The sequence below is a fragment of the Marmota monax genome, unplaced genomic scaffold, assembly GCF_021218885.2.
Source record: "Marmota monax isolate L192 unplaced genomic scaffold, Marmota_monax_Labrador192_F-V1.1 WCK01_AAM20220418_F8-fsc00207, whole genome shotgun sequence".
Lineage (NCBI taxonomy): Eukaryota > Metazoa > Chordata > Mammalia > Rodentia > Sciuridae > Marmota > Marmota monax.
In genome coordinates this window covers 2,809,429-2,822,301 of record NW_026692713.1, presented here as the reverse complement: position 1 = coordinate 2,822,301, position 12,873 = coordinate 2,809,429, and the positions used below count along the sequence as shown (strand labels likewise).

Sequence of the window (12,873 nt, the reverse complement as noted above, 5' to 3'; positions counted from 1 at the left end):
TTGAAATATTTCTAGCAAAAATGTTTTAACCTGCATGATAAAACTATCAGACAAATCCATATTGAGGGATATTCTGTAAAATAATGGGCCTATACTCTTAAAATACCTGATATGAATGTCCAAATAAAGTTAAAAAATAATTGTTTAACCAAATTGTCTAAGCAAACATTACATCTAAATGCAATGCAGATTTATTTTATTTTATTTTATTTTTGAGATACAGTCATGCTGTTGCCCATACTAGCACTGCACTCTTAGACTGAAGCAATCTACCTGCCTTGGCCTCCCTAGTAGCTGGAACTAGAGACATGTGCCAGAGTACGTGGCTATGTGATTCTTGATTGAAAACAAAACAAAACAAAATGCTATCAAAGCATATTATTTAGATGTGGAAAATATGAATACAGATGACATAATGTGCATCAGTGACACATTTTATGAGCATGTTAATTGCATGGAAAGAGAAGGAGAAAGCCCTTATTCTTAGGAGATACATGGTAAATGAAATATTTCAAAAGTGTCATAATATCTACAATTAATTCCCAAACAAATCAGAGGAAAAAATTAGGGAGAAAAAGCAAATGTGAGAAGGCATTAATTAGTGAATCCAGGTAAAGTGTGTATGTGTGTGTGTGTGTGTGTGTGTTTGTGTGTTTCCAATGCTGCAGATGGAACCCAGGGCCTTGCACATGCCAGACATATGCTTTATCACTGAGCTACATCCCCAGCCTTGGTATAGTATATGTTGATCTTCACTGTAGTAGTCTTATTTCTGAGAAATTAAACATTTTTCAAAATTAAAAGAAATAAAGCAAATAAGTTTTCAGAAAAATGCTGAAAATTCATTGCCAGAAATCTTTAAAAAAAGAAATAATTCCATAAGAGGTAAAATAATTGAAGGAAATACATAACTACAGGAAAGAACAAGTGATAACAGAAAAGGTGAATATGAGCTGGGTGTGGTGGCGCACACCTGTAATCCAAGTGACTCAGGAGGTTGAGAAAGGAGGATCACAAGTTCAAAGCCAGCCTCAGCAACTTAGCGAGACCTTGTATCAAAATTAAAAATAAGAAGGGCTGGGGATGTATCTGAGTGGTAAAGCACCCCTGGATTCAATCCCTGGTCCCAAAAAAAGAAAAGAGAGAGAAAGCAAACAACACAGTGAATTCCCAAACCATTTACTATCCATAAGAACGGGAGTCTAACTAGAGTAAGATATATTCCATGCTTATGTAATCATATCAAAATTGATTCTGCTGTCATAGATAACTAAAAATAATAAACATAAAAGAAAAGGTGAATGTATAGGGAAATATAAATAACTGAAGAGAGCTGGGGTTGTGGCTCAGTGGCAGAGTGCTTGCCTACCACATGCGAGGCCCTGGGTTTGATCCTCAGCACCACATAAACAAAATTAAATAAAATGAAGGTATTGTGCCCAACTACAAATAAAAAATAAATATAATAAATAAATAACTGAATATTGGCAATATAAAACAACTAGAGGGGGCTGAGGATGTGGCTCAGTGGTAGAGTATTTGCGTGGCATGCATGAAGCCCTGGGTTCAATCCTCAGCACTGTGAAAAATACATAAATAAATAAATTGGGGGGGGGTGTTCAAAATACATGTAGACACTTAAATGCTTGGCCACAATGACATAAAAGTTGTTGGAAGTATAATGAAGTTGGTATTCTAGGATTTGGGCATTAACAAGAAAATAGAAGGAATCATTTTTATAAGACTGCAATAAATCAAAGATGTACAGTATATAATCTCTAAGTTAACCACTTAAAGGAACCAGCCTAAGAATATAAGACTAACAAAAAAGTATATAGATGAAAATTAAATAAAATTAATATTAAAAAGGAAGGGGGTTGTAGCTCAGTGGAAGAATGCTTACTCAGCACACGTAAGGCATTGGGTTCAATCCTCAGTACCACATAAAAATAAATAAATAAAATAAAGGTATTGTGTCCATCTACAACTAAAAAATATTTTTTTAAAAGGAGAGGAGGGAGACAAAATGAAACAAAACGGGTAGTAAAATAGAAAACAAATAGATGAAAAATCTGAATACAATTAGTAATTTCACTAAATGTAAATAAAAAATAAATGTCAGTTTAGATTTTTAAAAAATGAGGTAAACCATGTGCTGCTTAAATTATAACAGAGATTGAAAATAATAGAATGGAAAAGATACCATACATACCCTGCAGAAAAACAAAAAGAAATAGGTTAATCAAAGCAGATATTTTAAGAGTGCTACTTAAGATAAGGAAAAACATTTTATAATAATAAGTGTTCAATCAAAAGGAAGATATCACAATCGAGAATCTATACTAAACCCAATGACAGAACTTCACAATATAAAATGCAAAAATAAAGAACTGAAAGGAAAAAATAAATCCACAACTATAGAAGAAGAGTTTAACCTAACTCTCTTAATGATTGATAGAAAACAGAATATCCGCTTCAAAAACAAAAAATAAAGACAAACCAGAAAGGATACAGAAACAAAATCTGAACAACACAATTAACAAAATTGATAAATTAACAAACTGATAGACATTTTACATATCAGAATATATTTTACAATAAATATCAATATATATCAGAATTTATTTATATAACATCAGAATATACAGTTTTTTCAAGGGTAAAAGTAGGATTGCCAATATGCTTATATTCATAAACCTCAACTACCTTCAAAAGATTAAAATCCTTTCAGTATGTTTTCTCGTAAATTAAGCTATAAATCACTATTAAAAAGGTATACAGGGCTGGGGATATAGATCAGTTGGGAGAGTGCTTGCTTCACATGCACAAGGCCCTGGGTTTAATCCCCAGCACCACAAAATAATAATTATTATTATTATTATTGTTGTTATTATTATTAATATTATTGTATACAAAATTGCAACATGTTTGCAAACTAGAGCCTACTTCTATGTAAACCATGGGGGGGGGAACCCCAATATCAAAGAGGTCTACATATTTAATGTAAAATCTATCAAAATCCCAAAAGCAAAAATAAAATGTAAACCTTATCAAAATCCCAAAAGTTTGGCTGGGTGGGGTGGTGCATGTCTGTAATCCCAGCTGCTTGGGAGGAGGAGGCAGGAGGATTGCGAGTTCAAAGTCAGCCTCAGCAATTTAGCAAGGCACTAAGCAACTCAGTGAGACCCTGTTTCTAAATAAAATACAAAATAGGGCTAGGATGAGGCTCGGTGATCGAGTGCCCCTGAGTTCAATTCCAGTTCAATCCCCCCACCCCTCAAAATCCCAAAAGTTCAAAAAATAAATAAAGTTTAAACATAAATAGAAAAAAAAACCCTAAAAGTAACAGTATTGCCACTGTGAAAAAGTTTTGTTAAGTTTTTAAAAATTAAAAATAGAATTAATGTATTACCCAACAATTTCAACTCTGGTATATAGTTAAAAGGAGTGAAAGCAAGTTCTCAAAGAGATATTTTGTACTACCATGTTCATAGCATCATTATTCACAGTGGCTAAAATATGGAAGCAACCCAAGTGACTACTGATGGATAAATAAATAAATAAATGAAATGCTAAAGATGCAATGGAATATTATTCAATCTTTAAAATGAAGGAAATTCTGACACATTCTATGACATGAATAAACCTCAGAGCATTATACTAAATGAAGTAAGCCAGTCACAAAAAGACAAATGCTGCACGATTTCACCTTATATGAAGAATCAAATTCCTAGATATAGAAAATGGAATGGTGGTTGTCAAGAGGTTGGGGAGGATGGGTACTAGGGAAGTTGGGATTTTGTTTTTTTTATTTTGGAACTGAGGACTGAACCCAGGGACACTTAACCACTGAGCCACATCCCCAACCATTTTTATTTATTTTAATTTTGAGACAGAGTCTCGCTAAGTTGCTTAGGGCCTTGCCAAATTGCTGAGGCTGGCTTTGAACTTGTAATCCTCCTGCCTTAGCCTCCTGAGTTGCTGTGCCACCACACCTGGATGGGGAGTTGTTTTTTAATGAGTACAGAGTTTCAGTTTTGTAAGATAAAGTTCTCAAGACTGGTTGCACAAAAATGTGAAAGTACTTTACATACTGAATGGTGAGTACAACTTGAAGATGGTTAAGATGGAAAATTTTATCTTCACAATTAAGAATAAAAAAATTTAAAGTTCATGACAGAATCTAGGTGATAATAAATTTAAGTGCTTGGTGTTAATTTCAATTTAGGTGTTTGTTGGAAAAGGAAAAACACAGACTAATTTTTCTCATGAAGAAAAATCTTAAATAAAACATTAGCAAATGAAATCTAAAGACATAAAAAAGGAAGTAAAAATAACATAAAAAGAGAACAAATCACAACCAAGAGTGGTTCATTCCAAGAATGCAAGAATTGTTCTACATTTTTAAAATCAATTTGCCACATTATCCGAATATTTTATTCAGGGTACAATATTTTAAAACTTCCCTTTGGATTTCTTCTTTGACCTATTAATTATTTAGAAATGTGTTATTTTCAAACATCGGAAGACTTTCCAGATACTTTGTATTTAACTATATTCTCTTATAAATTAGAGCATTTATTTTGGTATTATTTGAATATTTTAAAATTTATTGGGACTTCTTTCATGGCACACAATGTGGTTTCTTTTAGTAGATGCTCTTCTCACTTCCCCCTGAATATCAGAAAAATGCAAAGTGAAATCAGTGTGATTTCACTATATACCAACCAGAATGGCAAAAATAAAAACAGGAGAACCATTCAAGATACTGGTTAAGAACATGAAAAAAAAAAAAAATGCAACTCTCATTCGCTGTTGGACAGATATAAACTAGTTTAATCACTATGGAAAACTAATAAAATTTACAATAAAACTAGAATAGTAGCTATTATCCATAATAGGTAAATATTTACACAGCATTTTAAAAAGAATCCAAGATTAAATTTAAACTATCTTTTATTATCCTTCAAGTTCTAGAGAGATGAATTGTTTTGTTGTTTTGTTTTGTTTTGGTACTGTACTGGGATTGAATTCAGGACCCTGCACAAGTTAGGCAAGCACTCTGTCACTGAGCTATATCCCCAGAACTTTTTAAAATTTTTCACTCGAGCTCCTGCTTCGTCTTAGTGTGCGTTAATCAGCCCATGTTGCTGTACGCAATTGACAAGGGCTTTGCTAGTACTGCTGAGTCTTCCCTCCTGACAGGGGAATCCACAGGAGGCAGGAGCAGAGGCTCCCCCAAGACCTTCAGCCCACATACTGCTCCACTGCTCCTTCTTAACTGAGAAGCACTGTTTGAAGGTGAGGTATGTGTTGGTGTCTGTGTTTGTGGAGGGAGGAGAGGGATTACTTGGATACATGATTTGCCACTAATAAAGCTATTAGAACTAGAAATAGAAGGGAAAGAGGGGGAATGTGAAATTCTGGAACTAACACCTACAATCCTGCAGCAAGAAACTGGAAAATACTCCTCACAGAGGTTTTTGTATATCAGCAAAGGCAAACATTAACCAAGGACTCAGAATAATGTGTGAGTCGAGCTTGTGGGCAGATTCAAGGGGCTTCGAGAGCTTAGAGATAGGGAATTTAATTTAGAGCCCATGAGGGACTTTGCATTTAAGTTGTAAAAAATGAGTAGAAGCTGGCTGGGGAATCTGGTGTGAGAAAGCAGCCAAGGGGGCAAAAGCCTAGGTGATGGACCCCCAAGTCATGAGAGCTTGGAGTGAACAAAACTCAATGTTAAATGCAACATCTGGGGGATTAAGCTTTCCAAATATGAACTTTGGAAGGACACAAATGTTCAGTCCATTGTACCTCTCTCATTCAAAAAATTGCTATGGAGGGCTGGGGATGTGGCTCAAGCGGTAGCGTGCTCGCCTGGCATGCGTGCGGCCTGGGTTCGATCCTCAGCACCACATACAAAGATGTTGTATCTGCAGAAAACTAAAAAATAAATATTAAAAAAAAATTTAAAAAAATTGCTATGGAAAAGGGGGGGAAAAGCATTATTCAGAATAAACAGCATGCCAATAAATTCCTATGTTGATACCGTTTCCCTGGCATTTATGTATTAGGAGATGAGGGCTTTGGAAGGAGAGTAGGTCAAGGGAGTGGAGCAATGAATGAAATTAATACTTCTAAAAGAGGACCCTTGCCCTCCTACTATGTGAGGACACAAGAAGAAGGTATGATCTGTGAGCCAGTAAGTCCCTGTCACTATGCCTTGTTATGGACTTTCTGGACTTGCGTACTGTGAAAAATAAATTTTTGTTGTTTATAAAAAAAAAAATTATTTTGAGACAGGGTCTTGCTATGTTGCCCAGGATGGCCTCAAACTTGTGTAGCCTCCAGTATAGCTGGGTATAAAGGTATGTACCACTTGCTTGGCCTAGAGTTATGAAATTTAAAAATCACAAATTAATATAACTCATATTAAGTTGCCATATAATCTTTCCCCATGTGTTACTGGCCCTTTCATGTATCAATAAATAACAGAGGCCAGAATCTTGAAATGAATAATATTTTATAAATTTTTGTTCACAATTACCAACAGACCTCATTGTTGAACCCTGAAAGGGTAAGCTAGAAAAAATCCTGGCCAAGTGCTGACAGCATCACCTTTTTGCTGAGATTCATGTTCTCCATCTTAGCCTTAAGCAGCTTCATTTTATTCATAGTTATTGAATTTTCAATGATCTGTTGCCCAGAAGGAGAAGGCTCAACTTCTTCATTCTCATCTGTATACAAATTATACACTGAACCACCTCTGCAAAGAAAAATAACAACTTCTTGAAATTTGCTTGATTCTGGCTCAAAAATTAAAACTCTTCTATGTGCAATAGCAAATATACATGCTACTACCTATAAAACACTAAATCCTTTTTGTCAATGTAAATGCAAGGAAAATATATTTCAAAAAAATGTTTTTCTCAGGAGAACAAATAAATGGGGATAAATACTGCATCATGAAAATCTAGGACATTTCTAGAACAACCAGTGCAACTAAAAATCTAGTATACCTGAGCTTCTCTTAATTCAACATTCAACAAATTATTGGTAAAAATCATTGGACACCTGTTAACAGCATTCCCAAAGGAGCAAAATCCATTTCCACAAGAATGCTCTGATTTCATTTTATTAGCCAAGGCTGACAGATGTGCAGCCTACACCACAGTCTGATCAGATTTCCATGAACTAGAATAAAAAAGAAATTGGTACAGAAGTACAGATTTTTCTTTATCCTGAAAAGATTCTCACTAAAAAGAAAAAAAAGAACTCATACATAGGTATAATCAGAACATTTTCTGTTCCTAAATAACAAATAATAAAAAAATTTTAAAAAGGGCTAACAACTTTTTTTCTGTTTGGAAACATAATTACGAAGAATAGCATAGACTTTAACATAGAAAAAAGATACCTCTCCAAGTCAAGCCATGACACACATTATTAAACATGTTAAACTTTCAATTACTGATCAACCATCATGATATATTTATTTACACTTTAAAGAAATATTTGGAGTCTCTTTTTTTTCTCAGCATACCTGGAGAATGATTAAAACTTCAGAGCAAATTAAGAATACATATTAGTCACTGTGGCCCATTTACTTATATGAATACCAAAATGTACAGCCATGCTACAGAAGTATGAGGATTAACATATTTTCTGTTCTATCTTCTTGTAACAAATGGAAACAATTTAGGATAGGCTTAATAACCTTAATATAGCAACTAGCCTCCACAACCCATTTGATCTGCAGTTCTTGATCTGTGACTATCACTGCTACCCATAGCTAGCTGATTGTCACCTATGTATACTAATGGACAAAAATCACAGTGCTAAAGTAGTCACATTGCCTGCCATTTGCTGAACACTTACTGTTCAGGCACTTCCTACACAATATTCCTAATCTTTGCAAAACTACATAAGGTAGACATTATATCCTATTTTATAAAATGACAAGATTACAGTTAAGGGAGGTAAGTGATTTGGTTTAAGACGAGGAAACTGGTGAGCATAAAATCAAATGCCCCATCTGTCTTGTTCCAAAGCTGATTCTTCTTACTTAGAGAAGTAAGTTGCTTCCCTAGGCACCAAATGACAGATCTTACTGCATCAACCTTGTGCACTCAAATGAGTCACAGAATGTATAGTGTGTGATAGCTTTTATCTTGAGGTCAACGCACCTGAAAAGGAGGGATATGAGAGTATTTTTGTCAGTTCACCTTGAGGAATTAGAAAAAGTAACTCAAGTTTACTCTACTCTTGGTTACCTTGCAATATTTTAAATTAAATTTAATTTAAATATTCCTTTGTTATCTTATAACATTTTAACTTTACCCTTATCAAATACTCAAAGAAATTTTTGACTCAGTCTTACTGTCATGAAAAGATCTACTCTCCCGTGGAATATGTGTTTAAAAGAATAATCAAGGTATTTTATTGGATTCATTTTAGAATATAAAAACACCTTAAGTTCACCTTTTTCCCCCAAGAATTACATTACTATATTTTCTCTCAAAAAGCACAGTGTCATAAGATCAGTTAGAAGCTAGTCACAAATTATAACTACATGGCAAAATGTAACTAGATTAGAATAACATAATAATTTATAAACTTATTTCAAAAATATCCTTATAAATTTAAATATTCCAACATTTTCTTGAATTCCTACATATTTTTGAGTACTATACAAGACTTTCTTTAAATAATTTTAAATGATTAAAGAATAAGAAATGGGAAAATGTGATATCTATTTTAACATAAATATTGTTCATCTCAAAGCCAATAATAGTTAATTGAGTTTTACAAAGAAGTTACCATTTAAGTTTGAAATGGCTCTTTATATTTCTTTAAAAAAAAAAACAGAACAAAACAAAAAAATGGCAAGGTAGAATGACTGGAATGAACCAAAGAACACCCAGTTCTACCTGTTTCTTCTTAGAGCAGGTTATCAGGGGCCTATCACCTATTATGGGTGCTCATGAACAAAAGATGGTTTTCACATTTTTTGTGTGTGTGGTGCTGGGGATTAAACTCAGGGACTTGTGCATGCAAGGCAAGCACTCTACCAACTGAGCTATATCCCCAGCTCAGTTTTCACACATTTAAATAGTTGAAAATAATAATGGTGTTTCATAACACACGAAAACTGTTCAAAATTCAACTCTGTCTTCATAAACGTAGTTTTAGTGGAACAAAGCCATAGTCATTTGATTGTGTATCAGAGGTGAGTATCTGTTACAGAAAATGCATGTAGTTCTCACCACTCTGAAGCTTGGCAAACCACAAATCACCATGACACAGTCATAATTCAATCACATTTTGAGTACTATGTGTACTGTAACTTTTTTATATATACTAATATATCAAAACAAGAAAAGTGGATTTTAAATGCTGCAATTTTAAGGCATAGAGGAGATTATGTTATCAGTTTTATGGCAAAGCCTTTTTTTATGATGAAGTGACACTATAGCTTTGCTAAAGGACACAGCATATATTAGAGACATTACCACAGTAAGCACTCATTGCAATATTCCCAACTTGCAGGGAAGCAACAGTAAAATAAATTAGAAAATTTACAATGAAATCTCATTGCAGTATAACTTCTTCATAAAATAAAAGATGAAAATGAGATTACAACCAACAAAGTGTTTATTTGCAAGCCAAGCAAGAAAAGGTATTTATCAATAGTGAATTAATTCAACCATGTTTGATCACAGCAGCTGAAGAAATGTGTACAGAGAAAATAAACTTCTTTAAAGACTACTTTTCTAGGAAGAACAATTTATTGAAGATTTGACATTAGAGGCAATGACAACACTCAATTTAAAATTAAAGCAAATTATTTTGAGCCATTTTCCTTGGCTTCAGATAAATCTGCATTTGTTACCAATATTGCTCACGTGTTATTGTTAACTAAGGGTATCAATACCAAAGTATAAAGTGACTGAAGAGTTAGCCTCTCTGAATAGACTGCATGAAACTATTACAGGTGAGAATATTTCCAAAGAAGTTGTTAAAACACTAAAGAAATATATCTTGAAGTGAAATCTACCATATGTGTAAAGCTGAAAAAAAGTTTAAAAGTTAAAAGGTGGGCAAATAATAAAGTTACTAAATATTAACTTTACTATTCATCAGTATGTATTCTGCAATAAATATCTGAATCTACCATATATTATTAAACTAGTAGGGCCTGTGGTAAACTTCACTTGTTCCACGGACTTAACTCATGATCAATTTGATGCCTTAGCAGTGGCAAAGTTTTATTGTGGGGTTTGTTGTTTTATTTTCCAGGGATTAAACCCAGGCCCTAAAGCATGCTAGGTGCGTGCTCTACCACTATTATGGCTCCAAACCTTAACACTATTTCTTAAGCTCTTGGATTTTTGAATGAGAAGAACCATCTTCAGCCAATAATATCAGACAATGAATGCCTTAGAAATTAGTTTTTGTTGTAGAATTGATAATATTTCCTAACAAATTCAACCTAAAATGACAAGACAAAACAATGCTTACATGTGAAACTTACACTGCAGTAATGGCATTTCAACAACTAGTGTTGCTTGAATCACATGTAATGACATGTTGCAATATTTGTGTGGGAATAGCACTCTCACAAATTTATAGCAGATATATTTTCTGAGCTCAAACTCTAGATCTTGATAAGTTTTTACACCATGATACAAGTTTAAAGGCAATCTCCCATATTTCAAAATCCACTTAAATGTGCAATGGAGCACTTCTACTTATCTTCAATTGAAAGTGATTAATCTGTGATACCATGAAATGTTAAAGGAAAACAACAAAGACAAAACTAACAGAACTTTATGAATGCTTTCCAAATGGTGAATATGCTCAATTAAAATCATATGCCGGGGCTGGGGTTGTGGCTCAGTGGTAGAGCACTTGCCTTGCACATGTGAGGCACTGGGTTCGATCCTCAGTACCACATATAAATAAATAAAGGTATTGTGTTCCATCTACAACTAAACTGCAACTAAAAAAAATTTAAATCATATGTTCATGGGCTGATATCAATAGTTGGCAGTATTTACCTGTGTGAAAAAACATTCAAAGATAAAATCATAAAATCTCATTACAGGTCAACATTAAGAGGTGACCTTTAGCAACTGGTTTTACAAATTTGATAGGCAACACTAACATTCAACCTCAATCAAGTAAAATACTCTCATAAAAATAATTCCTTTGGGGCTGGGGATGTGGCTCAAGCGGTAGTGCGCTCGCCTGGCATGCGTGCGGCCCAGATTCGATCCTCAGCACCACATACAAACTAAACTAAAAAATAAATATTAAAATTCTCTCCCTCTCTCTCTCTCTCTCTCTCTCTCTCAAAAAAATAATTCCTTCTCATAAGTAGACCTATATTATGTATTACTAAAAAAATGTAGTCATTTATTGTTTTTTCTTAAACTTGGTTTTGAACCCAGGGGCACTTTAGTGACCTACATTCCCACCCCTTTTTAAATTTTAAAACAGGGTCTCTCTAAGATGTTGAGGCTGGCCTCAAACTTTCAATCATTCTGTCTCAGCTTCCTGAGTTGCTGGGATTAAAGGTGTGGGCCACCATGCCTAGCACAATTATTATTCTTATCTTTTGAATTTTGCCAGTAAAGGTTTTGTGGATATTTGTTTCCTCTCTTGTTACAAAACTACTTACATAATATCTTTTATTCGGGCCAGGGTTGTGGCTCAGTGATAGAGCACTTGCCTAGCATGCGTGAGGCACTGGGTTTGATCCCCAGTACCACATAAAAATAAAAACAAATAAAGTTATTGTGTCCATTTACAACTGAAAAAATATTTTTCAAAATAATATCTTTTATCTTATCTCTTGGTTCAACAATCCCCAGTTACTATCAGGGGACCTTTACAGAAAAAGTTTGTGGCCCCTGTTGTAGAGTAATAAAGCCCCTTCTAGAATAGACAGGATAAATGTCCTTCATGTATGACCAGATAGTTTTCTACTACCTTTCCTATCTACTCCTTTTCTTTCTTTGTCCAATTGTGCTAGATGAGGAAAAAGGAAGGAAAAAAATAAAACGTAACAGAGAATTATCTTGAGAGGGACAATTATATGATTTTAATCATATTTGATGAAGATTTTAGGCTAAAAGTTGGCCAAGGAAAATTTGAAGCAAGAAGAGAAAATGACATTTTATGCAAAGGGGAAAAGGTGTATGAAAACATGGTATAATGAAGAGGCCTGGAAAATAGGATGTCAGGCTCTCCAGGGCCTCATGTTAGGCTGAGGAGCCAGATTTCCTTCTTCAGGAGAGTCAAAAGAGGGTGAACTAAGGAAGGAAATTCAAACAATCATGAGCCAGCATGTGGAGAAATAGGTGTGAAGGAATTCTACTATGGCCCAGGACAGTTGCCCTCAATTGCAATACCTTATCTAATCTAGCCTATATGTGGATGCCATGGTTTACAGTGCTAACCAGACCATGATATATTAGAGGACAGTCAACACCTATTGTTCTCTGTAGACAGACAGACACACACACACACACACACACACACACACACAATCCTTCTTGCACATGTGCTCTGCGGTAGGCAGAATCCTAAAGGAATCTCTATGGTTCCCAGTCCTGGTGTTCCTACCCTGTACGGTGCACCGTTTAGGGTGGGCATGACCTATGACTAAATTCTAGCCAACTGATTATGACACAGGTAAAGAGAGTCTGTAGATGTAATATAGGCTCTAAATCAGTTCATATCGAGTTAATCAAATGGGATCTGAAGATAGCTGCTAGTCAAGGACCAGCAAAAACTATGGCCCTCAGTCATGTAACTGAAAGGAAATAATTATGTCAGCAATGTGAATGAGTTGATAGTAGATTCCCT

General features: G+C 34.4%; 2 protein-coding genes across 4 annotated transcripts in view; both read right to left on the bottom strand.

Moving 5' to 3' along the window:
- The window catches only part of Zfand4 (zinc finger AN1-type containing 4), a 105,452-nt gene that overhangs the window by 15,017 nt on the left and 77,562 nt on the right, over positions 1-12,873 (bottom strand). For all 3 annotated transcript variants that reach the window (XM_046446755.2, XM_046446756.2, XM_058580015.1), the window contains exon 6: positions 6,619-6,766. In XM_046446755.2, the coding sequence (XP_046302711.1) occupies positions 6,619-6,766 (148 nt within the window). The remainder of the gene's footprint in view (positions 1-6,618; positions 6,767-12,873) is intronic.
- Marchf8 (membrane associated ring-CH-type finger 8) overlaps positions 1-12,873 on the bottom strand; it is a 238,547-nt gene that overhangs the window by 169,359 nt on the left and 56,315 nt on the right. The window lies entirely within an intron of this gene.